The following is a 27,787-nucleotide window of genomic DNA, read 5'->3' on the forward strand; positions in this document are numbered from 1 at the left end:
ACAGTGTACTAACAGTAGGTCAGAGTGGTAAACAAGCTCAGGAGTCGCACTCGGTACCAAGTTTTGCTCTGAAAATGTCCCGCAGAAGACTGTTAAACGCAGGTTGTGCTTTGTGGCAGAAAAGCAGCAGTGTTGTATTAAAAAACCCCGTCGCTTTCTGCGCTAGCTTTGCAACGAGTTCGACACAAAACGAGCAGAAATGCTGCAAAGAAGGACAAACCTGTGCAGCGACGCGCCCCGCGGCAGCCCCTCTCAGACACCATCATGGCAGCGGGAAGGCAAAGGGCGAGGAAGCTTTTCATAAAGCCGGGAGGTCTTTTTGTTCTACCGCCCCTCAAATCGACCACAAAACGTACTTATGGGCGAGATACAACGAAATGAAACGCCTGGTGCACGGTAAGCCTGACGGAAAGTCTTCTTTCTTTGCACGACGGTTTTTTTTTTTGTTTGTTTGTTTTTTTTGCTCCAACACGGTGTTCATGTCAAGTCAACTTTATGCTTTACACATTATTGTTATTTACCGGGTCTGCTGTGTTTAATACGGTTAAACATGGAGCTTATTATTGCCAGGAAACTTGACAGTCCTGAGTCTTTACTTCACAGGCTGATAATTCCCAGTTTGTGTTTTAAGAGAAGGGTTGTTTTACAATCAGGGTCCGCAAGCTAAAAATCACATTTAACACTTTTTATCTTCAATGTCAAAAGGCTTGACTAAATAAACTTGGTTGTTTATTGTAGCCCTGTGATAGCTCTATTTACCATGCAAAAAAAATGTGGTGATAACGTTATTTTTGGTGACTGTATGGCAATATACCGTAGGTCATATTTAGCAAAATTACTCGTGTCATTTAGAAAGTGCTTTTTTTTGACCACAGGTAGCTCCAAAAGGGATGCACTTACATCATTCTTTATACCATAAAACACATATTTGGTTCCATATCATTTAGGGTGCATTAGTTGTCCCCTAAAAATGAAAAGTTCCTCCGATCATGATGCATTTTTGTTTTTATGTTCCTTTTGGTAAGAAAACACACTGGGTGAAATATTTTGACAAAAGTTTAATGGTGGCACCAGGAGCTCAAAGTTATGGAAAAAGCTGCTATTTTATGACAATTTCGATCACTTTTCATGAAACATTATGGCACCTTATAGAGTATACCAAATATCTTAGATACACATTTTTAGGGTGGTGTAGTGGTTAGCGCTGTCGCCTCACAGCAAGAAGGTCCTGGGTTCGAGCCCCGGGGCCGGCGAGGGCCTTTCTGTGCGGAGTTTGCATGTTCTCCCCGTGTCCGCGTGGGTTTCCTCCGGGTGCTCCGGTTTCCCCCACAGTCCAAAGACATGCAGGTTAGGTTAACTGGTGACTCTAAATTGACCGTAGGTGTGAATGTGAGTGTGAATGGTTGTCTGTGTCTATGTGTCAGCCTTGTGATGACCTGGCGACTTGTCCAGGGTGTACCCCGCCTTTCACCCGTAGTCAGCTGGGATAGGCTCCAGCTTGCCTCCGACCCTGTAGAACAGGATAAAGCGGCTAGAGATAATGAGATGAGATGAGACACATTTTTAGTACATATTCTAAATATATTATCAAGCACAGTTTGAGTTTTAGCTGTTCATTGAATCATTGTTCAACTACTTTTAAACAACACAAATGTATTATGAATCACATTAATGCTTCTCAATCCCTTGCAAAGGTTCTTAACATGATCTCTGGCTCACAAGAAACCAATAAACGGAGTCGAACATTGTGATTCAAACCTTACGCGAAAACATAAAATCAAAAAATTTTACAGGATGTCTTTATTGGTGAAAAGGAACACCCAAACAAAAATGCATCAGATTTTATGAAAGTGAGGGCAACTGATGCACCCTAATATCATCGGAAACATAGTTGAGGTTTAATGTTGAATGCCAGTAAGTTTTCAGACTATTTTGATCAAGTTAGTATGTAATTGTGTCCAAAAAAAAGTCCTCTCCGAGACAGCTAATTTTTCAATATAAAATAACATATCTAAAATGATTATTTTCATCCTAAAATGTGGTCAAGATATTGGGACATAAATATTAGAGACAACTAACACAAAGCTTACAGCCTTATATTTAAAAGCACTATGGAAGTAGTGGATTCTGAATTGTCAAAAAAAAATGTCCTCTCCGAGAATCACTTCATTTGTTTCTCCCAGCCCTGCTTAAAGCTACACTTAATCTTCTTTATCTTATAGCAGATTACACAAAACTACCAGACACACATGTCAAAAAATTACCTGAAATCTGTTCTTTAACTTGTCCTTCACTTAAACACTGGTACAAGAACCAGTTTGAATCAATTTGAATTTTGGACCCCTGTGACACAAACTTTGTACCCTGATTGTAAAACAACCCAGTAGTTTAGGGCTGCATACCATAACCAAACAAATAAACAAGCTCCCAGAAAAACTGCCTTCTGTTGTAATTTGAAGTCAGGGGTGTAACCACGCTTTAGGACCCGAATTAAGCAATCCTGTCTCTTATCCAGCATAGTTTATTTACATTTGCGAAACATATCCTAGTTCCCTGCAGCAGGGTTTATTTATGATAAGAACAAAGCACAGATGGATGCAGGAGGACTGGGATAGGGTTATGTGATTGTTTGTTAGTTCCAAGCTATTATGCTCATGCCTTCTTTCTTTTCTTTTTTCTCCCCTGGTTCTTTCTTCAGATTTGATTCCTCCTGGAGTGTGCAACCTTCTTAATCCCTCCACCATTTATGCCAACAATGAGGTGAACTTAGAAGAGGTGGACATCTATGGTTTTGATTATGATTACACACTGGCCCTCTACTCCAGCGCTCTTGACGAGATGATCTACAACAAAGCCAGAGAGTTCCTCATAGAGCACTTCAAGGTCTGTGATCTCTTTTTAGGAACACCGTGACCTAGAGCTGGGCGATATGGCCTAAAAAAAATCTTTGATTTTTTTTTTTTTCACAAAAAAATCAGATTTTCGATTTTTTTTCCCCTCTACTAAAAATCAAACTACAGATGACAAAGAAATGGTTCAAAACAAGTTTTACCTTTATTTTGTTTTCACTTAAATGTCCCCTTTGGGGTTAAAGTGCAACCAGAAACCAAAAACAAGCTTGTAGGTGAGAACATCGCGATAGCATCTGTGATTGCCTTCCACTGCGTCCCATTCTTATCATAAGGCACGCAGTTTGAAAATGTGTCCGGGACGGTTGCTTGCTTTACTGTGGATGGTGCGCTTGTGCTGCGGCTGTTTTCATTCCGCTGGGAGCAGCACTTCTCCCACTCTGCTGCATGCTTCTGTTTAAGGTGTTGGAATAAATTCGTTGTGCTGCTTCCTTTGGAAGCAGCCGTTTTCAAACACACAACGAGGACTTGTTTGGTCTGCGTCTGATGCCGCAAAACCAAACCAATTCCAGATCACAGAAGTTGTTACTCCTTTCCTGGGCACAAGTTGCGGCTTTCCCCCAATCGCTGCCATGTTGTTTGTGTGTGTCTATGGCAAGTGCGCGGGCGGAGGGCTATAGTGTCAGTGCCCGATCCGTTCTGCACATGCACAGAGGGGAGCGTCGGTGGCGGAAGTTAAAACTGAGAGAAAACCGATTTTCATAAAAACACATCGTCCTTAACGGTAAATTCGAATTAATCGATAAAATCAATTTATCGCCCAGCTCTACTGTGACCTATCGGAGTGTTGAAAAAAGTCTCCCTGTGAATGCGACAAAGGCCTTTACATTTGAAAATTACAGTACATGGTTGCATCTAGCTTTATTTTGAGAATGAATGTCATTTACATGGCACTGCGATATACGTGACCTGTTTAAAGTGCATATCCTGGACCAATTTCATTTTTTTTTTAATATGAAAGTATGTCCCTTTACACACTCATCCAGAAGGGTAATTTTGCACAAGGTCATCTGTCTAGAGCAGAAAAAAATAAAATAACAAAACGCGTCTGGAAAAATCCCAAGGGAGTCTGGAGCCAGATTCGTGACGTCACCTGTGGAAGCGCCAGCAGGCTGCGAGGGCTTGCAAAGTTTCAGTGCACAGCCTGTGTAGACCAAGCGCTCCCATTTCTCTCTCATTGTCCGGTCTTTTGGAAAACGATGAGTACTAATCCCATCAAGATTGGTGTTGGGTCATTCCGTGCCAACTCACCTAAATTTCAGGAACTCCCCCACATCACCGTCTCAGATTTTACTCAAAAAATTCTCTAATCAAGAATCATATGTTTGTACCACACATGCAAAATATTAGCCCCCAATTATGTTGTAGTTTTGGAACTACAGGCCTTTGAAATATTGATGTCAAAACACCGCATGTCGAAATTGGCTCTTTCCCCAACTTCAGAGACCCATAACTTTTTATTGCAGCTATCTAGAAAGTTGTGTGTGCAGATTCTTACTGAATGATACCCACTCTTTTCAAATCTGTTGCCAGAAAGCCTCTGAAGGACATACTTTTTGCATAATAGGAAGCCAAAAATGGCATTTTGGCCAAAATCGCTTAAAATTCATTAAAACTCAAAGGGGCCTAGTAGAAATATGAAACTAGTTAGATTTTTTTCCTCATTACATAGTAATTGTAGGGTTGTTATCTGTTCACAGAAACATATTTTGCGATGAAAATTATATTCCTGAATTTTTAAAAAATTTTTTAACATCTTACGTCCTTTCCGAGGGGGCTAAAATAGGGCATTTTTGCCATCTTATTTGTTAATGTGGCTAGGGGTTTAGGATCTTCTAGTTTTTTGTGAAGATGCTCTCATATAAGATGTAACTACTCCCTGATTTTTTTTTAACAAACGCCCCTTGCTTCATATTTTAATAATTTTTTTTGTACATGGACAGTTTCATCATTTTTCACTTTTTTCCACATTCAGAACTCTGTAACTCTACATTGGAAAATTCCTACTAGCAGCTATTTCAGATTTACATACACTGACATACAAATTTTCATATTTTAGTAGTAGTCTGCCCAAGAAATTCATATTTTTCTTTCTATTGGGACCTAAAAACAGCTATTTGGCCAAAAATGACAAAAATGTTGACTTGATATTTTTCAAGTTCTGGAGGGAATGGGCTATTTTCCTCATAAATTAAAGATGTGGTGACTTTTTCTATCCTGGAACAAGATCTCATCACAGCTTCTGCCCAATTGCACCCACTCAGCTGGAGATGAGAAGGGTTTCTTCTGATGTGGTACCATCATCGGTAGTGGACATAGGACCTGAAACCACACCAGTTTTACAGTCCCAGTTACAGGCCCCAAGCCAAATGTCCCAATCTGCACCAAATATGTACCAGCCAGGCAAATATATTGCCTGTGTTTATGACAGAAAATGGTACATTGGAAATATTGTCACCAGAAATGAAGAAGAAAATGATGTGTATGTCAATATCATGAGACAAGGACGAGGCAACACATTCTCATGGCCACCACAAAGCAGGAAAGATGAATGTTGGGTGCCTTTGCTTCATGTCCTTTGTGTGGTAGAGGCCCCAAACATAAAAAGTGGGGGACGCCATTACCAACTAACAGAGGATGACTTCAAACTTGTGAAAGACTTAAGTTTTAACTTATGTACTACTAGATGACAGTTTATGAGTGTCTTAGCACATCACATGAAACTGTACTGCCTGTGAATGAATTACCCATTATCACGGATGCCCATATTTGACTTTAAATTATGTACAAATCTTGTGATGTTTTTCAACATCATGATCATGGATCATTGAATGTGTTAATATGTAAATAAAACCTCATTGCTAAATGTTTTGTGCTTACACAACCTTGAAGTATATAAAAAATACTACTCCAGAATTTTGTTGTTATTTTTCTATATTTTCCAAGGATATTCAACAAAAATTGCAATTATACCTAAAATTTTCTAATTGCAAAAAATAATATACAATACAGAAAAAGTTGTTCAGGAAATGTGTATGCCTAGATTAGGTTCTTATAAGCCTTAATTTGTGTGCAAAACACCCCTTCATTATTCCCTTGTTTATTAAAAGCTGCCCAGCGTTTTTGTCATTTTTGGCCAAATAGCTGTTTTTAGGTCCCAATAGAAAGAAAAATATGAATTTCTTGGGCATACAACTACTAAAATATGAAAATTTGTGTGTCAGTGTATGTAAATCTGAAATAGCTGCTAGTAGGAATCTTCCAATTTAGAGTTACAGAGTTCTGAATGTGGAAAAAAGTGAAAAATGATGAAACTGTCCATGTACAAAAAAAATTATTAAAATATGAAGCAAGGGGCGTTTGTTAAAAAAAAATCAGGGAGTAGTTACATCTTATATGAGAGCATCTTCACAAAAAATTTGAAGATCCTAAACCCCTAGCCACATGACCAAATAAGATGGCGAAAATGCCCTATTTTAGCCCCCTCGGAAAGGACGTAAGATGTTAAAAAATTTTTTGTAAATTCAGGAATTGAAATTTCATGGCAAAATATGTTTCTGTGAACAGATAACAACCCTACAAATACTATGTAGTGAGGAAAAAAATCTAACTAGCTTCATATTTCTACTATGCCCCCTAGAGTTTTAATGAATTTTATGTGATTTTGGCCAAAACGTCATTTTTGGCTTCCAATTATGCAAAACGTATGTCCTTCAGAGGCTTTCTGACAACAGATTTGAAAAGAGTGGGTATCATTCAGTAAGAATCTGCAAACACAACTGTCTAGATAGCTGCAATAAAAAGTTATGGGTCTCTGAAGTTGGGGAAAGAGCCATTTCGTCATGTGGTATTTTGACATCAAAATTTCAAAGGCCAGTAGTTCCAAAACTACAACATAATTGGGAGCTAATATTTTGCATGTGTGGTACAAACATATGATTCTTGATTAGAGAATTTTTTGAGCAAAATCTGAGACGGTGATGTGGGGACCCTTAGGTGAGTTGGCACGGAATGACCCTGTTGCTACACCCTCCTACGATACGTCTGTTAACTGTTTTAATAATTACGCGATAACGTTGAAGAAATTTGCAGCAAACCACCAGGTCGTTTTCTCATAAACAAACCAGCGCTGACGTAGGATTCAGAGGGAGGCGTCCCGCACGCGACGTCACGAAAATCAACGTTTCCCGGGAAATCCAAATGCCAAGTTTTTTCAGAGGCGGACCAATTCGCCTCAAATGGCTTGATTTCAGCTGAATTTTTCTGGTATTGCGCAAGGTAAAAAAAAATTGCGCAAAATGTGACAGATATTTGACCAAAGTTTAATATAAAATAGGAGAATTACATTGATCTTGCTCCTGAATTTACCCGTGATGTGCACTTTAACACCTAAGTATTGAGTAATAGTGTTTTAACAAAAAAAAGTGAAAACTTGTCTCTGAATTGACTATTCATGGTTACAATGTTATGGCTTGATGTCTTGCAGATTTCAGAATAGAAACTTACAATTCCAGGGTCTGAGTAACAGTGTTTCTGAACCCCCTGCACGGTCACCTAGAGCAGCCTTTCTCAACCGGGGTGCCGTCAAAAAATTATATATTCTAACATTGAAATAAATAAAATGAATTAAAATTCCAAAAAATGATAGTTACACTAATGCAGATCATCGCCGCCTCATGCATCATCAAAATTTGTCTCACGGCCCCCTTTCCCATGTCACAACACCACTGCCGGGGTCAGCGTATGGTCAGCGTGACTGCGTATATTTTATATGGGGGTGCCTTGAGAATTTGCATACTTCTGAAGGGTGCCGTGACTGAAAAAAGATTGAGAAACGCTGACCTAGAGCACTTGCTGTGCTAGTAGTTTTATCATGGTTAACTTTAACATTTTGTAGATACTTTAGCAAGTCATGGTTGTAGGACTGACGTGTTTTTTTTTTTTTTTTGTCCCCTTATGTAGTATCCTCAAGATATCAGAAAGTACAGCTACATCCCCAACTTTGCAACCCGAGGACTTCATTACGATATCCAGAAGGTATATTCTGAGACAACATTGTAAAATATCAAAGCTAAATTAAACGCGCATGTACCAGTGACTGACGTGGGTTTTTGCACCATAGGGACTGCTGATGAAAATAGATGCCTTCCATTATATTCAGCTCGGGACTGTGTATCGGTAAGTTGTCTTGGCTATATGACTGTAATGTCTGTTAGCGTAATGAAACGGGGGATGTGTTAATTTTGTTGAATTCCCTGCCAACTGTCTGACCTCTAATAACACCACTGTAACAAACTGCTTTTTGATTTGTGGTAAGCTATTTGAAATGAGCTTGCTCATGAATTCTTAAACGCTGTTAAGTATGTCAGTACATTAATCTGTCCTCACCTTAATATAATCTTAACTTCTAAACTATGTACATATGATTGTTAAAGATTAACAAAACCCAAAAATAAACTCCTTTTTTACTGACTGATAATCTCCATACAAGTTATGTTTGAGTGTTCACTTGTTCATATTTCTACCTGGATGCTGTGCACAGGTTTTAATTTTAAAAGAAAAACAATCTCTCAACATCTCCAAGGTTCAGATGTTGTGCTCCGAGTACAAATTACGTGTGAGAATCCGAGATTGTGACAACACGTACCGTACACGCACTGTATGAATTACCGAGGCTAGTGGATATATATTGTTTCTAAATTGTTAAACAACCCTAAAGCTGCCTGTGTGTCAGGTGTTTGGGTGTAAAAATAAGCCTGATCATTGAAGCAGTGCGCACACACCGGCCACTCTGTGTGATTCCCCCTCTTTTCAAAAAATGAAAACTTTTCCTTGTATTTTATGCGACACAATTTTGTTTGTTTTTGTACACTGAGAAAAGTGAGTGAGATTCAGACTTCATGAAAGTGAAGTCTGGTGATGTGTATTTTGTTGGCAGTAAAAATCACATGGTTACAGAAAAGTTGATTAGTTTTTTGAATTAGAAGCCTTTATTTGCAGCACAGTAAAATCTTTGAATTTAACCCAGCTGAAGCAGTGAACACAGACCAAGAACAGTGGTGCCTGGTGAATGATGAGTTTATTTTTATATATATATATATATATATATATATATATATATATATCATCTCATTATCTCTAGCCGCTTTATCCTGTTCTACAGGGTCGCAGGCAAGCTGGAGCCTATCCCAGCTGACTACGGGTGAAAGGCGGGGTACACCCTGGACAAGTCGCCAGGTCATCACAGGGCTGACACATAGGCTACGTTTACATTAGACCGTATCTGTCTCGTTTTCTTCGCGGATGCACTGTCCGTTTACATTAAACCACCTGGAAAAGCCAGGAAACGGGAATCCGCCAGTGTCCACGTATTCAATCCAGATCGTGTCTGGTCCGGTGCTGTGTAAACATTGAGATACGCGAATACGCTGTGCTGAGCTCTAGCTGGCGTCCTCATTGGACAACGTCACTGTGACATCCACCTTCCTGATTCGCTGGCGTTGGTCATGTGACGCGACTGCTGAAAAACGGCGCGGATTTCCGCCTTGTATCACCTTTCATTAAAGAGTATAAAAGTATGAAAATACTGCAAATACTGATGCCAATACTGCCCATTGTGTAGTTATGATTGTCTTTAGGCTTGCCATCCTTCCACTTGCAAGCAGTAAGTGATATGCGCTGGGATCACACACACAGCGGCTCAGTCCCGAATCGTGGCTTGTGCACTTCACTCGCGCGCTGTGTGAGCTGCGCAGGGCCGGAGTGCGCACCCTCCAGAGGGCACTCGCTGTTCAGGGCGGAGTGATTTGGAGCGCAGGATGCCTGCAGAGCCGAGCGTATCCGTGTATTGGTGTTGCTGTGTGCACGGCTAACGGTTTTAGTGTAAACGCGAATCGTTTTAAGAACATTAATCTGATGATCCGCTGATTCGACGTAATGTAAACGTAGCCATAGACACAGACAACCATTCAGACTCACATTCACACCTACGGTCAATTTAGAGTCACCAGTTAACCTAACCTGCATGTCTTTGGACTGTGGGGGAAACCGGAGCACCCGGAGGAAACCCACGCGGACACGGGGAGAACATGCAAACTCCACACAGAAAGGCCCTCGCCGGCCACGGGGCTCGAACCCGGACCTTCTTGCTGTGAGGCAACAGCGCTAACCACTACACCACCCTGCCGCCTTTTTTATATATATATATATATATATATATATATATATATATATATATATATATATATATATATATATATGTGTAATATATATATATATATATATATATATATATATATATATATATATATGTATATATATATAATTTATTTATAAAAATGTGTGTGTGTATATAGAATTAGAAGCCTTTTATTTAATAGCTCTGTGTAATGGAGGTAAAGAGCATACTAGTGTGATGTTAATGTCACAAGCGGCTACCCAGTGTCAGTGCAAATGGTTGCGTCCAGGTAAGCCTGCATTTAGCAACATCATAGCAATAACAATTGATCCATTTAAAAATATATATATTTTTAAATTTAAATGTGCAGAGGGCACATCAGGGCACTTGCTGTGATTGGCAAACAGTGTTTATTTTTGGGTTTTGTTTGACTTTCAAGCTAACCACCACTAAAGCGTGAATCAAGAGGAAAATTGTGAAATGTTGCATAATCCAAAGCATGTCCAAGTTGGGGATGCACATATTTGCTTTTGACTGCTTCTGACTCGACTTGAAGCATTTAAGCGTAATTTCAAAGAAAATTCAGATCCCTAATTGAGTTGGTTTCCTCAAAGGGGTCTGAAGCCTGTTCCAGATGATGAGGTCATGCAGTTGTATGGAGGTTGTAATCACGTCCCTCTCCACCAAGTCAGCGGCTTCTATGGAAAGGTTCATATTCCTTCTTCTCTGTCACCCATTTTGAAAAGTTTAAGGTTGATGATATTGTCAAGGTATTTACTGAAGATATTTACACATGCCTCTTGGTGAGTAAGTGACAGAGAGAGGTCTTTTTTTTTTTTTTTTTTTGAGCTTTTGTTGTTTACAAAAGGTTTTTATTAAATAAATAATATAAATCAGTGTATGGTTGTGGGTTTTTTTCCGATTCAATTCCACTGAAATGTTTTAGTTGAACAACTAAAATGTTTTTACTCTGAATAAATAGTGTGGTCTTTGTTGTACACTCTGATCTCACACCAGCTTCTTTATAATTAATTGGTGTTTGTTTCAGGGACCCAAGATGAAGCAGTTCATGGATGTGTTTTCCATCCCAGAGATGACACTTTTGGCTTCTGTTAATGACTATTTTATTACCAATGATATAGAATATGACCCTGAGCACCTCTACAAAGACGTGTCTGTAAGTGTCCACCCACTCTCAACAAACGTCAATGAATTTTATATACAGTTGTGGTCAGAAGCTTACATACAGTGACATGAATGTCATCTTGGATATGAACGTCATAGCAGTATTTGGGTTTTCAGTAATTTCTTTGAACTGTTCTTTTTTTTGTGGCAGAATGATTGTACAGCATACATCTTTAATTAAAAAAACCACTAGAATTTGGTGCACAAGTTTTAATTTTCTTTGGGTTTTCTGAAATCAACACAGGGTCATAATTATACATACAGGTTCAAAAATTTATATACGCTCACTTAATTATTAATTCAGAGGTGCTGAAACTTCCAAAATGTCTCTTACCTTGCCAAGCCCAAGGTCTCTTAACATCCTGCTAGTGATCATGACTGACTACAGCTAGTAGCTTCTCTGTGCCTTCATAAAAAGGGTTTGTTTACAGCACTCACTGGATTGACCAACAGTAAAATAAGAAAGTCCAAGGAGCTCAGTGCAGATCTGAGAGAGAGGATCGCAGATATACACAACTCCAGAATGTCTCTTGGAGCCATTTCTAAACAACTGCAAATTCCAAGATCAGTTCAAACAATTGTATCCAAGTTATTGTGAGGTATAGTCACTTTGCCAAGCTACTTTGCTTCAAGAAAACCCAGACTGTCACCCTCAGCTGAAAGGAAATTGGTTTGGATGGTCAGGAACAACCTGGGAACCACCATGGCACAGCCCTGCCATGAACTGGAAGCTGATGGATCACTGTCTACAGTTCAGATCACCATGGATTAAGAGGCTGCTATCCAAGAAATAACCCCCTGCTCCAAAATTGACACCTTCAAGCTTAACTAAAGTTTGAAACTGACCACATGGACAAAGAAAAAGCCTTCTGGAGGATAGCTATATGGTCAGATGAGACAAAGATTGAGTTGTTTGCCCACAATGACCACCATGTACAGAGGGACACTGTACCAAGTCATGCTCTGGATCATCATGCTCTGGGGCAGTTTTGCTGCCAGTGGAACTGGCTCATTGCACAAAGTGGATGGAATAATGAAGAAGGAGGACCACCTCAGAATTCTTCAGCATAAACCATCAGAAACTTGAACACAACTTGGGATTTGGGAGTTACAAGAGGACAATGAACCCAAACACGCATCAGAGCTGGTTGTGGAGGATAAAGCAGGCTAACATTAAGCTTAAAACAAGTCTTGACTCCAACCCTATTGAAAATATGTGAACCGTGCTTATAAATCAAGTCCATGCCAAGAAAAAAAAATTAAACTCTACCAATTCTACCATGAAGAGTTGTGAAATATCCAACCAGAATTCTGCCAGAAGCTTGTTCATGGTAAACAAAAATGTTTGGTCAAGGTGAATCTTGTGAAGAGACATTTTACCCAAATATTAGGGGTGTGTGTGTGTGTGTATATTTATTTATTTATTTATTTATTTATTTTACCCTGTATGTATAATTTTGACCCTGTGTTGACTTTAGATAACCCAAAGAAAATTAAAACTTGTGTACCAAATTCTAGTGTGTTGTGTGGGTGTTTTTTTTTTTTTTTTTTTTTTTAAATTAAAGATGTATGCTGTACATTCTGCCTCAGAAAAAGAACAGTTCAAAGAAACTACTGAAAGCCCAAATATTGCTATGACGTTCATATCCAAGATGACATTCATGTCACTGTATGTAAACTTCTGACCACAACTGTAGGTCATTTATTATTAAGTATAATAATTATAAATATGCAAATATCAAGTCCTTTGTACGTATAAAGTTTTTTATAAGACAGTCATGTGATTTTCAGATACTGAGGCAAGTTTTGGTCCAATTTTTTTTATATGCATTTTTTTTGGTGTAAATGTTTTTGGACATTTGCAGTGGCATGGAAATAGCATTTATTACATAAATGTGTTTTGGCCAAAACAATCAGGTAAAAACATATAATTCAAAGGCCTTTAAAGAATTTTCTTTACAGCTAGGCTGAGAAATAAAACATTAAAAAAAAAAGTTTTAAACATTATGGGAGTTTTTGTTAAAGATGTTTTTAAAATACTGGTTTAAGCTCAACAGCAAAAGTGTGGGGTTTTTTTTTTTAAAGAATGTCTCGGGTGTCGCGTTTCCAGTGGCATGTTGACTAAGGCCCTGTCCACACGGCAACAGATTCAGGTGAATCTGATAAAGTTGTTTATCGTTTCGACCTGGCATCCATACGGCACCGGCGTTTTGGGTGCCCCAAAACGAAATCTTTTGAGAACGGGTTCCAGAGTGGAAAAATCTGGCAACGGAGCCGTTGCGAAGTCGTCTGGATGAGTAGAACGGATTTGTTTACGATGACGTCACAACCACATGACTGTCAGTGCTTCACGCCGGGTAGAAGTGTAACGAACTCAATGCGAGTTGTCAACAAATCCTATAACTTGGTTCATGAAACGCGCTTACAAAATATTTTCACTGTGAATATTTATTGTGTAATGGTGCAAAGTGAGAGAGAGAGAGAATAGCCCTTAGGGCAGAGTCTTTAGTCCAAACACTGCGGAAGCAGTAACCAAAACCGCGCACCGCCCGTGCGCTTTCCAAAAACAAAACCAATCCCGCCAGCAAAAATAGGGAAAAAAAGGAGCGATCTCACCTCTTCAGACGTTGGTTTAAGTCTGACAATACATTCCTCAAAAAGGGTGTAGAAGAAAGTAATCCATCAACATGTAGCATTCAATTTATTCTGGATCATTAAAGAATTCTGGAGGATATCAGAATTTTGGCATACCGGCTATCATCTACCCCCATTCATTCCTCTTTCCGCGTCTTTCGTTTTATGCTACTGATTAATAATCAAAACTTTATGTGGCTAATGCTACAGAAGAAGGGGTTTATGCGCATGCGTCTACTACTTCTTCTATTGTTCTGGTGTCTCCGATGGGACCGTCTTACAGCGCACCTAGAGGTGTGGCATGTGTATTGCATCGTTTTCAGCAAGCGTTGTGTTGCCATGTGGACGCGATATTTTAAAAAAAAATCTCGTTGCCGTTGTCGTGTGGATGTAGCTTAAATGCTCATTCGTGCAGTCAAGTGAGATCAGTCCTTGCAGAGTTTGGTTCCAGGGTGATTTTGTTGCTGCTCAGTTCTCAGTTAGAGCTTGAAGTTATTTCTCTGTACTTCTCCCATCCCCCCTCCTTTCTGAGGGGCTTGGTCTTGCTCCCACTGAGCGGAAATGAGCAGCAGCAAGTTGTTCTGAATTGTCCTTACAATGTTGATTTTTATTTTGCTGTTGCCAGAGTAAGTAATCAAGGTCCTGTTACCTTAACAGACAGAATCTGTATTTCCAGTAGCGCCACAGAGTTTGCTGCAATCACTTGATCAGTACATGGCAAAAGACTTTTTTGGTCATGTTTCGACTGTACTGTCCATGTCCAACTGGCAGTGTGTCAAAAGTTAATCTGAAGCAGTCCTTGGTTTGTGAAGTGCCGTGAAGGACAAAATGCTTGGCACATGTGTGGTGTTTGCGCGCCCCCCCCCTTCTTCTATTCGGGAACTGAGACTGTCAGTTTCTCAGACTGTGACTGTCTAAAGCATTTTATCATAATGTCATGTTGTTATTGTGGGCCCTGACACATTGACTTTGTTTTCACAGGACTCTGTTGGTATGGTGCATATTAAAGGGTACATGTACAAGTGGATAATGCAAGACTTGGGTAAGAGTTCAGTGTTTTCCAACAGTAATCACGGATGTATTTTTTTTATTTTTTATTGCATCTTAAGCGTTCTTGCTTCTGCTTACGTCATTCTGAGCAGCATGTGCCACTGCATGTTTGTGAAATGTCTAAAAAAAAATTGTGACTTAAGCAAAACCGGAATTTCCTGTGTGGTGTTAACCTGTTGTTCTACCGTTTTGCCTTGTATGTTATAGTACATCAATATGTTCTCTGTAGAGGTGTTAAATAAGAAAATAAAGTATGGATGTGTTGCAGAATTTGAAAATGACTGTTGCTATTTAAGGTTATCAATAACCGCCATAACTGCTATATTTTGTATTTTTTTAAAATAAATACACTTTTACTGTTGTACCAAAAAAAGCTAACATTTAGGCACCACCATCAACTCTGTTCATGGAGGAACAGTTTTATCCTTTAAGCCCCACCAACAAACATTTGGGCACATTCCTAATGACTTTCTGTTTATCACCCAGAGAATGGCATTGTACACTCGGGCTACATCCACACGACAATGGCAACGAGATTTTTTTTTTTTTTTTAAATATCGCGTCCACATGGGCAACGGATCAGTTAAATTTCAGGTCCATATGGCAACGCAACGCTTGCTGAAAACGATGCAATACACATGCCACACCTCTAGGTGCGCTGTAAGACGGCCCCATCGGAGACACCAGAACAATAGAAGTAGACGCATGCGCATAACTGCGCATGCGCACAGTGACTATCCCTGTCACTGTCACACGCACACACTTTTTCACTCCCTATCCTATGGATATAGTCCCTTTAAATCACGTGCTCGGTTTTTGAATGGAGACGCGGAAAGAGGAATGAATGGGGGTAGATGGAAGCCGGTACGCCAACATTCTGATATCCTCCAGAATTCTTTAATGGTCCGGAATAAATTGAATGCTACACGTTGATGGATTACTTTATTCTTCTATGCCCTTTTTGAGGAATGTATTGTCGGACTTAAACCAACATCTGAAGAGGTGAGATCGCTCCTTTTTTTTCCCTATTTTTGCTGGTGGGATTGACTCTGCCCTAAGGGCTATTCTTTCTCTCTCTCTGCACCATTACACAATAAATATTCACAGTGAAAATATTTTGTAAGCGCGTTTCATGAACCAAGTTATAGGATTTGTTGACAACTCGCATCGAGTTCGTTACACTTCTACCCGGCGTGAAGCACATGTGGTTGTGATGTCATCGTAAACAAATCCGTTCTACTCATCCAGACGACTTCGCAACGGCTCCGTTGCCAGATTTTTCCACTCTGGAACCCGTTCTCAAAAGATTTCGTTTTGGGGCACCCAAAACGCCGGTGCCGTGTGGACGCCAGGCCGAAACGATAAACAATTTTATCAGATTCACCTGAATCCGTTGCCGTGTGGACAGGGCCTCAGTGTAGTGCAGCCGTTTGAGATTCAGACCCATGAAACTAGACATCGCTACGCAATGTTTTAAAAATAAATAAATATATATTTTTAAAAAGGCTCATGTATGCTTTTAATGTACTTTTACTTGTGTCAGAGTTAAAAATTCCAACTGAAATTATTGCGCCCAGAGGAGAGCCCTTGCTTTCAGCTCAAGGGCCTGTCAGTGCATGCAGTCCACTTCAGGGCAAAGACTGCAAGTAGTGTGCAATGGAAATTCTCCACAAGAAGGAGAAATCTTCCATCCTGGAGCTTTAAATGTAACTGAGCCACTTTTTGTATGAAGGAATGATTTTCAAATTTAATTAATGAAGTGACACATTGTCAAGTAATAGTGAATAAATAATACTGTGAAAAAATGAGCATGAATAATTAAATATTGCACAAAAATAATTATTTACTATGGGTTTACTCTGTTGTCAAATGTGGTGTCAAAATGTGCAGCTTTGAGAGAAAGGAGATGTGATGGTCAGTCAATATTGATAACATTAGCAATATAATTACTATATACATGATACTTGTATTTAATTATATCAGTATTTTATTTATATATCTATTAGTGCTCAGCGTAAATGAGTACACCCCCTTTGAAAAGTAACATTTTAAACAATATCTCAATGAATACAATTTTTCCAAAATGTTGAAAAGACAAAGTTTAACATAACATCTGTTTAACTTATAACGTGAAAGTAAGGTTAATAATATAACTTGGATTACACATTTTTCAGTTTTACTCAAATTAGGGTGGTGCAAAAATGAGTACACCCCACAACAAAAACTACTACATCTAGTACTTTGTATGGCCTCCATGATTTTTAATGACAGCACCAAGTCTTCTAGGCATGGAATGAACAAGTTGGCGACATTTTGCAGCATCAATCTTTTTCCATTCTTCAACAATGACCTCTTTTAGTGACTGGATGCTGGATGGAGAGTGATGCTCAATTTATCTCTTCAGAATTCCCCATAGGTGTTCGATTGGGTTCAGATCAGGAGACATACTTGGCCACTTTAGGTTCAGTGCTGTGAGCTAAAGCTGTTCATGTCCACTCCAGGGAAAGTCTTGAGGACAGGCGTTTGCGGTTTCTTAGTTATGCAAGCTTTTTTTCGTCTTACTAAGTTCAGTAGAGAGAGAAAAAAGGGAAGCTGGTGGGGAAACTAACTTGTTTGAATGTAACTATAATTTTTGTTTACTGTTGCAATTTTTTTTTAATTAAATAAAAATGAATTGTGGTGACTCTAAATTGACCGTAGGTGTGAATGTGAGTGTGAATGGTTGTCTGTGTCTATGTGTCGGCCCTGTGATGACCTGGCGACTTGTCCAGGGTGTACCCCGCCTTTCGCCCGTAGTCAGCTGGGATAGGCTCCAGCTTGCCTGCGACCCTGTAGAAGGATAAAGCGGCTAGAGATAATGAGATGAGATGAGATGAAAAATGAATTGTTTGTAAATCACTGAGCACAGCAAATCAGTTTGGATCATGCTGTCATAGGAAAATAATCAGCTTTGTTGTAGTAGTAGTGCTGCCTTGCGTTAGTCCACGTTCCATGGTGCCAATCAAGGCTATGGAAATGTTCAGTGTGTGTAACTGGACATGGTATGACCTTGCAACTGAATAAAATGTATTTCGTAACATGGATGCTATTAGACTATACAAGTTGTTGTTATTATTAACTAAGTACTATGTACTAGGTTCTAAAGTTCTTTCAAATACATTAGGTTGTGGCATGCTAATCAGCTGATGTTAGCTAGTTAGCATTAGAGCAGTACATAGTGGATTGGATTTTCCACAGCCAGCTGGCTCAGTTACAAAGAAATGTGCAGGGAGTGAATAATCAAATGTAGGCTTTATGAGTTTGTACCTATTGTCAAATTATACTAAGCTCATCTGTGACAGTGAGCAAAGTGTAAAGGCAACATGTTCAACACAAGGGGGTGGTTTACTGTTGTCCTGTACAGATTGGCAAACAGCATTTATTTTTTGGGTTTTGTTTGACCAATCACAGTAAGCGCCCTGATGTGCTCCCCCTGTATGTTTAAATTAAAAATAAAACTTGAACAATTTATCCATTTAAAAAGTTATGATATTGCTAAAAATAGGCTTACCTGGATGCAACTATTTGCTCTGCAACCAGATCTCCGCTTGTGACCTAACCAGCACACAAGTACGCCATTTTACCTTCGTAACACCGAGCCATCAAATAAAGGCTTCTAATTCTTAAAAAGCACAGTTCCTCAATGCTCTGGGTATGTGTTCACTGCTTCAGATGGGTTAAATGCAGAGAGAAGTTCACTCTGCTGTAATGTATGTAACAAAGGCTTCTAATTACAAAAATCTCTGATCAGAAATTTTCTGTGCAATTCTTGCCTAAAAAGATTGCTTTTATTTATTTATTTTAATTCACTGAGAAAAGCATTTTACATAAATTTTCCTTGTATTTTATTTTTTGAAAGAGAGGGGAAAGAAAAAAAACCCAAAACAAAATGCCAGCAATGGAGCGTTTTATAAGCAGCTAAAGGCTCCCAAAGTGTGTGTGTGTTTGTTCACTGCTTCAGTGATTGGGCTAATTTTTACAGCCAAACACTTAGGGGCTCTGCATGCTCTTGCGACAAGGCTTTCGCAGACAGCTTTTCGCAGACAGTTGTAATTTATCGTTGAGCGGGGAATAATAGGCGTGCGCGATGTTATTCACCGCCACAACGCAAGGGGGCGCGAAGTTGCGAAATCGCTAGGAGTAGTTGGTGGGTGTGGTTAGTGGAGTGTTTATCCTCCAGTTACTTATAATGACTAGAACTGGAGTCGTATAGATGTCCGTACTTCCTCAATCAACCGCTCTTCGTGCTGCTCCATCTTCGCTCGTGTTTTTAAAAATGGCGGTAGTGAAAACAAAACAAACCGGGAAAGTAGGGAAGCGGAAGTGCGTGTACAGCGGATGTAGAGTGGACCAATCGGAGCCCTCTTGTCTGCGACGCTGTCTGCGAGGCTTCTGCGGTGGTCACAATTTTTGGGAGGTGCGCGCAGAGCGTCTGCGAAGGTGGGGGGGCTACGCAGACGCCATCTGCGACGCCATCTGCGAGGACTGCGTTGTCAGGATAAATTGGCCTTTAACGCTCGGGCATCTTCAGGGTTCTTCACAACGATTCAGAAGTGATGTATCCACTAGATCTCAGCCTCTGATTCTCTCGCATAATTTGTACTCGGAGCGTGATATTTGAATCTCGGAAAGAGGAAGACATCAGCACCCAGGGACGTTGTTTTTCTTTTAAAATAAAATCTGTACACAGGATACAGGTACAAATAGGAGCAAGTGAACACTCAAACATGTCTTGTACGGATAATATCGGTCAGTATAAAGGAGTTTATTTTTTGGGGTTTTGTTTGCCTTTAATAATCTGTCTGACTTTTGTACATTGTGGAGGCAGAATGAAATGCTTGTGTTCAGGGAAAACTAGAGCTATATAGCTACAGTGTTGGGGAGGAATATCTGAATATTACATTTGTTTATTGTGTCCACTTATTCCTAGACATCTTTTAATTTTCATATTAGAATTTGAGTAAAAGCAGTCAGTCTCCTTTTTATTATCTACTTGGACAATAGACAATATGCATGTTTTCTGCTATCAAGCAGAGAGCCTTTGTCGATGGAGCTAATATAAAATGAGTATTTTCAGTGGCCAGTTCTAGAAAACTGTGTGTGACTATTTAGTTTTGGAAATAAAATATTGCCTTTTCTCAACAGTGTATGTTAGCTATGCTGTAAAAGCTATCTTTTTTTTTTTTTTTTAAACCCTGCCCAAGCACTTGATCACTTCCCCACCATTATTTTGGCTAATAACAATGTATTTGGGTTTTCAGGCACGAGTTTTAGCTTTGCTGACATGCTTGTGCACACAGTTTGTAACACGAGAGTCCCTCCTGTGCTCGGGGTTTGTCCTCCTGTATACCGAGCATACCATATTGCCTTTATTTTTCATTTTAATACTTACACAAACACACCCCAACTGCTGCCAGCGAATCATAAGTTGAAACGATTACTGTTTGTACAACACAGGATGTGACATTATTGAGCAGTTAATAGTGATTTTTTTATTTACCTTCTTTTTCTTCTCCTTCTCTCTCCAGAGAAATATATCCTCAGAGGAGATGAGACCTATGCAGTGCTGCATCGACTGGCCAGCCACAAAAAGAAGCTTTTCCTTATTACCAACAGCCCCTTCAGCTTTGTGTGAGTTTTGTAGAGCTCAGGATTATGCCCCTTGTGTAGGATACTTTGTTTGTAATGCAGTGTGTGCAAACACGTTGGAGTTTCTCTAAGAAATAACAAGCAGTCGTAATTGATATGGTGCATTCATTTATTTTATTTTAACACAGTTGTGTTAAAATAATTTTTTTTTTGCTTGAACCTTTTCAGAGACAAAGGCATGAAGTACATGGTGGGAAAAGATTGGAGGGACTTCTTCGATGCTGTCATTGTTCAAGCTGACAAGCCACACTTTTTTAATGACTGTGTGAAGTAAGTCAGACTTTTTTCCAGACTTTTATTTGCTAGAAATATGGGTTGCCATGACCTTGTTAGATTTGGAGGTGACCCAGGAATATCAGCCAGTCTGTATGTGAAGTGTTATTGTGAACATTGATGTCTTGTGTAATTTGACTAATTGTTTTGTTTTTTGTTTTTTTTTCCCTTAATATCTGTTAGACCTTTTAGACGACTAGACAGTAACGGAGTCCTCCAGTGGGACAGGATCAAGAGTTTGGAAAAAGGGCAGATATACAAACAGGTACGTTACTGTTAAAAACAGTTTTGTTGTGACCTGCTCTAAAGCCATGGATTTTGGGTGAAATAGGCGCCCCCCCCCCCCCCCCCCCCCCCCTTTTTTTTAACTTGATTCATTAAACTTATTAGGCAATCCCTGGAAGTCCTCAGTATGTTAAGCTGCCTTCCAAAATATTTATCCATGTACAGTCATGCGTCATTTAGAGTCATCATGACGAGCTGAAACCACGACTTGTTTGTGCAAAGCAAGTAAATTGCTTTGCTTATGACCTGTTTGATCTTGTTTAAGTTCAAGTCTGACTCATGACCCTGATTTGGGGGAAAAAGTTCTACAAGCTACTTCCATCTCCAAATATAATTCCATTGAAGCCACTTCAGCAGAGTTACTTGTGTGTCTGTTGTGCACAAGTTCCTTTGACTAACCTGAAGTAAACAGCCTTTGGTGGGGTTTACAATAGACCGTATCAGCGGATCGTCAGATTAACGTTTTTAAAACGATTAGTGTGCACACAGCAACACCAATACACAATTCGCGTGCACATAGCAATGCCAATACACGGATACGCTCGGCTCCGCAGGCATCCTGCGCTCCAAATCACTCCGCCCTGAACAGCGAGTGCCCTCTGGAGGGTGCGCACTCCAGCCCTGCGCAGCTCACAGAGCGCGCGAGTGAAGCGCACGAGCAGTGATTCGGGACTGAGCCGCTGTGTGTGTGATCTCAGTGCATGTCGGGCATGCGCGTCACTTACCACTTGCAAGTGGAAGGATGGCAAGCCTAAAGACACTCATAACTACACAATGGGCAGTATTGGCATCAGTATTTGCAGTATTTTCATACTTTTATACTCTTTAATGAAAGGTGATACAAGGCGGAAGTCCGCGCCGTTTTTCAGCAGTCGCGTCACATGACCAACGCCAGCGAATCAGGAAGGTGGATGTCACAGTGACGTTGTCCAATGAGGACGCCAGCTAGAGCTCAGCACAGCATATCCGCGTATTCTCAATGTTTACACAGCACCGGAGCTGACACGATCTGGATTGAATACGTGGACCCTGGCGGATTCCCGTTTCCCGGTGTTTCCAGGCGTTTTAATGTAAACGGACAGTGCATCCGCGAAGAAAACGAGACAGATACGGTCTAATGTAAACTTGGCCTTTTGGGTGCTGGTGATCTGGTCTCTGATGGTTTACTTACTGTGAGAATGACCTCCTCCTTACTCCCTGCTAATGTGTCTTGCTTTGTTGTGAATTGCTACGTCTTGGCAGATACTTTGGCCAAGAATCACTAAAGACGTCTAAGAACATTCTGAATTTGTGTCTGGTTGAACGCGTATTAGGTGCTATTTGTTAACGTTTTTTACAAGCCTGGGCACGTTGTCACCCTGTCTTTGTTGAGAACTTCCAAATTGCTTTCTGGGTGGGAATTAAGAGACTGGCCTGAAACCATCCCCCAAGCTCTTTGAACCGCGAGCATTTATTGGCAGCATCTTCCAAACCAGTGAACAGTGGGTTGCTGTGCCATTGGCAGGGAGGTCTGGCAAAGAAGTGACCACACAATTCCAATTCCTGCTGTTCCGAGTACAATAAATTAATGTGTCAAACACTCAAAGCCAGGCTTATCATTAGCAATCCGGTGTGAATGGCACTTAAAACATTTTGTTCTTGCCTCTTCTTTTCAGGGAAACCTTGTTGATTTTCTGAGACTGACAGGCTGGCGTGGCTCCAGAGTGCTCTATTTTGGGGACCATCTTTACAGCGACTTGGCAGTGAGTCATTCTGATTTGTATTTGATTTCACTGGAGAGCAAGTGTGCATGGTTTTTAGTGTCACACGACAGTTTCCTTCTGCGTCTAATTATTCATCACTGTCTGGCTAGATTCACAGAAGGCTGAACATGCTGAAAATTTGTATCCATTGTAATCTTAATTGACATGTAGGACCTGATGCTGCGCCATGGCTGGAGGACCGGTGCAATTGTTCCTGAGCTGGAGGTGGAGACAAAGGTGGTGAACACTGAGCAATATGCGCAGAGTCTTACCTGGCTCCAGGCTCTCACTGGCCTTCTGGAACGCATGCAGGTACAAACACCACACCCATACATTTCCCAGCTTTAATGGCGCTGATATGACTCATAACACAGAGTGATGTGAAACGCTTTGCCCACAATAGGGTGCATCAGTTGCCCTCACTTTCATAAAATCTGATGCATTTTTGTTTGGGTGTTCCTTTTCACCAATAAAGACATCCTGTAAAATTTTTTGACCATATTCAAAAGTCTAATGGTGGCACCATGAGGTTCATTTTTTGCCAAAAAACGCTTATTTTATGTTTTCGCGTAAGGTTTGAATCACAATGTTGGACTCCGTTTATTGATTTCTTGTGAGCCAGAGATCATGTTAAGAACCTTTGCAAGGGATTGAGAAGCATCAATGTGATTCACAATACATTTGTATTGTTTAAAAGTAGTTGAACAATGATTCAATGAACAGCTAAAACTCAAACTGTGCTTGATAATATATTTAGAATATGTACTAAAAATGTGCATCTAAGATATTTGGTATACTCTATAAGGTGCCATAATGTTTCATGAAAAGTGATCGAAATTTTGTCATAAAAGTCATAAAATAGCAGCTTTTTCCATAACTTTGAGCTCCTGGTGCCACCATTAAACTTTTGAATTTTGTCAAAATATTTCACCCAGTGTGTTTTCTTACCAAAAGGAACATAAAAACAAAAATGCATCATGATCGGAGGAACTTTTCATTTTTAGGGGGCGACTGATGCACCCTAACCCAGAACCACTTTTTAAATGTTTTCTTTCATCTGAAGAATGAAAACTAAATATTTGAATTCACCCCCCTTTCGTGTGTATTGTCAGGGTTTGTTGTATGGCAGTTTGAAATAATAAATGAATAGCAGACAGTCCTGGCTCTGCTTCACGTGCAAGCATTTTGTGTCTTTTCACCTGTTTAAAGCCAATTCTGCTTTTAGATTCCCTTTGCTCTTTTCTCCTGAAGATCCATAATTGTATACTTAAAGATGACTAGGCATTCTTCGCATGTATTCCAGATGTATCGTGATCCAGAGTCCAAAAAAGTGCTTCAAGAATGGCTGAAGGAGAGAGAAGAGTTTCGGTGAGTGGCCTAAATTATGTGCGCAAGTAAACTGACTAAGCAGGATCACCGTCACTAGACTTCTAGCTCATGTGAAAAAGAAGCCAAGTAGCATATGATTCATAGAATGGTTTCGAAGCACTTCACTACTCTTCCCCTACCTCCCCCCCCCTCCCCCCCAAACATTTTCAAGATGATCTTGTATTGATGATTCTGTCCTTTTTGTGAGACCTATTCTATGAAGGTTGTAGGGGGCAGCAGTCTCAGATTGTATACTCTTTATACTTTCACTTAATTATTTTACTTGCTGGAAAAGTGCCAACGTCTACGGTTTAGCCTTAGTGTTTGATTTTTGGCCCCTTGCCATGATGCGGATGAAAAGGAAATGCCTTGTTCACTTTTTCAGCTATCATAAAATAATAGAAGGCAAGAAGGAGGACCGTGGTCTGTTTGGCCAGTTATGAATAATAGAGGAACTGCTAATTATGAAATGGAGGTCACACCAGACTTTGTGTGTGAAATTGTTTCTTCTCCTTTTTAAACTGGTTGGGGCTCATCTGGGGGGGGGAAGTAATCCGATCTCCAAATATTTATAAAGATGTCATACCCCTTTTCCACCAACTCAGTTCCAGGGCTGGTCCGGGGCCAGTGCTGGTTCACAACTCGTTCAACTTGCGAGCCAGCTGAGAACCAGTTTGCTTTTCCATCACTCGCGGTGCTAAGCGGAGCCACGTCAGTTACGTTGCTGTATACGTCAGTTACGTCGCTGTATACGGAAGTTACGGTGCTACGTTTACATAAACCTTGGCGCGAATATCAAAGCAAAAACAACACAGAAGAAGCAGCAACAACAATAATAATAATAATAATAATGGCTGACTTCGCATTTGTACAGCTGCTGCTTCTCGGTGCTTAAAAATGGCGATCTTTCGCGGTCTTGTTATTGTTGTTGGTCTTAACAACTCCGCCCCCCCGCTGACGTAAGCGGTTCTTTCCTCTGGCCCAGCAGAGAGTTGGTGCTAGCCTGGAACCAGTTTTTCTGGTCCCAGAGCCAGTTCTTTGTCAGTGGAAACAGAAAACCCGGTTCCAAACTAAGCACTGGCCCCGAACCAGCCCTGGAACTGCTTTGGTGGAAAAGGGGCATCAGTGGGCGGCACGGTGGTGTAGTGGTTAGCACTGTTGCCTCACAGCAAGAAGGTTCTGGGTTCGAACCCAGTGGCCGGCGAGGGCCTTTCTGTGTGGAGTTTGCATGTTCTCCCGATGTCTGCGTGGGTTTCCTCCGGGTCCTCCGGTTTCCCCCACAGTCCAAAGACATGCAGTTAGGTTGACGTGGAGCGGCCTTGGGCTGAAGTGATCTTGAGCAAGGTACCTAACCCCTGACTGTTCCCCGGGCGCTCTTGTGTGGCTGCCCACTGCTCTGAGTGTGTGCGCGTGGGTTAAATGCAGAGGATGAATTTCACTGTGCTTGAAGTGTGCATGTGACAAATAAAGGTTTCTTCTTCTTCTTAAAGTATCGTTCACTACAGTTTAATATAATGTGCGGCATCTGACATGGTCCAGACTGCCAATTGCACAGCCACATTTCTGCAAATTGCTGTTAAATGTCTGTTCACTTGCATATTTTATCATTTAAGCTGTTCGTATTGAGCTATCTAGTTCACCAAGATACGCTAGGGTTTTATGGTAAAAATTTGCCAAGCAGCCAGAGAGAAATTAGAGAAAATGAAAAACAATGTTGGCACTTCTGCTTTATTGTCTGGCGGAATGACGTAAATAAGTTGTGGGACTGGCATGATCAGCACTTCTGTTCTTGGTGCTCTGGGTAGACTTGTAAGGTTTATTTTTAATTACTATTTCTTGTGAGGAATGTACATTTTGAACAATTTCTTAACCACTCAGACCTGTTTTGGAGTTGTCGAGTATAAATGCCTCAAAAGAAAAATCCTGTACACTCAGAACAAGAGTATAAATAGGCTCCTCAGTCTGCACCGATTTGATTTCTTTTGCTGCTGTGGCTGTTCATTACACCAAACTGTGTGTTTAGACATATCATCATGAATGTTAACATTTATTATACAAAGTATACATGGTTTTGTGGTGTTGGTTCAACTTGGGTATAAAAGAGGTTTAAGTAGACGCTGTCATTCTGCCATCTTTTGCATACATGGATTGCTATTTTGCATACTGTCACTCAAAAAACAAATTGCAAAACTGCAATTTTAACATCCAAGCATTATTTTTATAGTTCTGAATTAAAAAAAAAAACTTGATTGTAATAATAATATGGGCTTTTTTTAAGGGATCTTTGTATGAGTCTTCCCCTGCCCCAACCCCCTTTTTATTTATTTGTTTGTTTGTTTGTTTTTGAACAGAGCTGTCACCAAAAACTTGTTCAACCCACAGTTTGGCAGCATCTTCCGTACGTGCCACAATCCTACCTACTTTTCTCGCCGACTGTGCCGCTTTTCTGACCTCTACATGGCTTCCATCAGCTGCCTTTTGAACTACGATCTCTCCTACACGTTCTACCCGCGTCGTACTCCTCTGCAGCACGAGGCACCCCTGTGGATGGACCAACTCTGCACCGGGTGCATGAAGACACCTTTCCTGGAGGAGATGGCCCACATACGCTAAATTGTTTGCTGCACACGCTGTCCAGTGACGCACAAATTTATACCAACTAGCATACATGCCACGTGTTACAAACTGTAATGTTAATCAGGGTCAGGTTATAGATGTGTGCATAGCAAAAATATTTTACTACAATGATCACCTTCCTTGAATGTCAAGAATTCAACTCTATGTGTAAGGTAGCCAAGCAATTAAAACCAACTGCTACTGGGGTTTACCTTGTAGTTTGTGTTGAACTTTAGGGAGTGTCATGTGACTCTTTGAGCAAGCGTGCTGAACATAACCGCGCCATCTGCTGGAGCATCTGTTACACTGCATTTTCAGCGTTTACAAGGAAGGAGATGGGAACCTCGTGTTCGGCTTGTGACGCACAATTATACTCAGTTTTTTTTAGGGACGTTATTTACAATGGCATTGACTGCCTGTTTTAGTTTCGTCTCTTCTGCAAGGTACAATGTAACAACATTGCATGCTTCCAGCTTGCTTTTGTTTGCCACGTAGAAGGAAGAGAAATGCACAGAGGGTGGTGTATAGTGTAATTCCACAGACTTGGTGGTTTTTTTTTTTTCCTCTCTAAACAACTCTCCAACCATGATGTACTTGTTGTCAGAGGTGCTGTGGACAGTTTTCAGTCTGGACATTTTGTTTCCCATGTTCGCCTTGGGCCCTATTGTCCACTAAAGGTCCTTGGCTCCTTTTATGAATTTTCTTCTCCATTGAGAGACCCTTTTTAATTTGTTGATGTTTTTGATAATTTTTACAAAGTCTTAACATTTTGGTTTGCCAGCCTAACCTATTAAAATAGCACATCCCATCTATAAAGCGTTTCACTACTGCTCAGAATAAAAATAAATAAATAAAAATTT

At 40.3% G+C, this 27,787-nt stretch overlaps 1 protein-coding gene across 1 annotated transcript; it reads left to right on the forward strand.

The window, feature by feature from the left end:
- nt5dc2 (5'-nucleotidase domain containing 2) lies at positions 1-27,787 on the forward strand. Its single transcript, XM_060931985.1, has 14 exons — positions 1-396; positions 2,699-2,883; positions 7,872-7,946; positions 8,032-8,087; positions 10,701-10,794; positions 11,135-11,263; positions 14,887-14,947; positions 20,523-20,625; positions 20,812-20,913; positions 21,100-21,181; positions 22,857-22,943; positions 23,115-23,255; positions 24,247-24,311; positions 26,663-27,787. The coding sequence occupies exons 1-14, from the start codon at positions 75-77 to the stop codon at positions 26,922-26,924; spliced, it is 1,764 nt and encodes a 587-aa protein (XP_060787968.1). The 5' UTR covers positions 1-74; the 3' UTR covers positions 26,925-27,787.

The sequence above is a fragment of the Neoarius graeffei genome, chromosome 10 (genome assembly GCF_027579695.1).
Source record: "Neoarius graeffei isolate fNeoGra1 chromosome 10, fNeoGra1.pri, whole genome shotgun sequence".
NCBI lineage: Eukaryota > Metazoa > Chordata > Actinopteri > Siluriformes > Ariidae > Neoarius > Neoarius graeffei.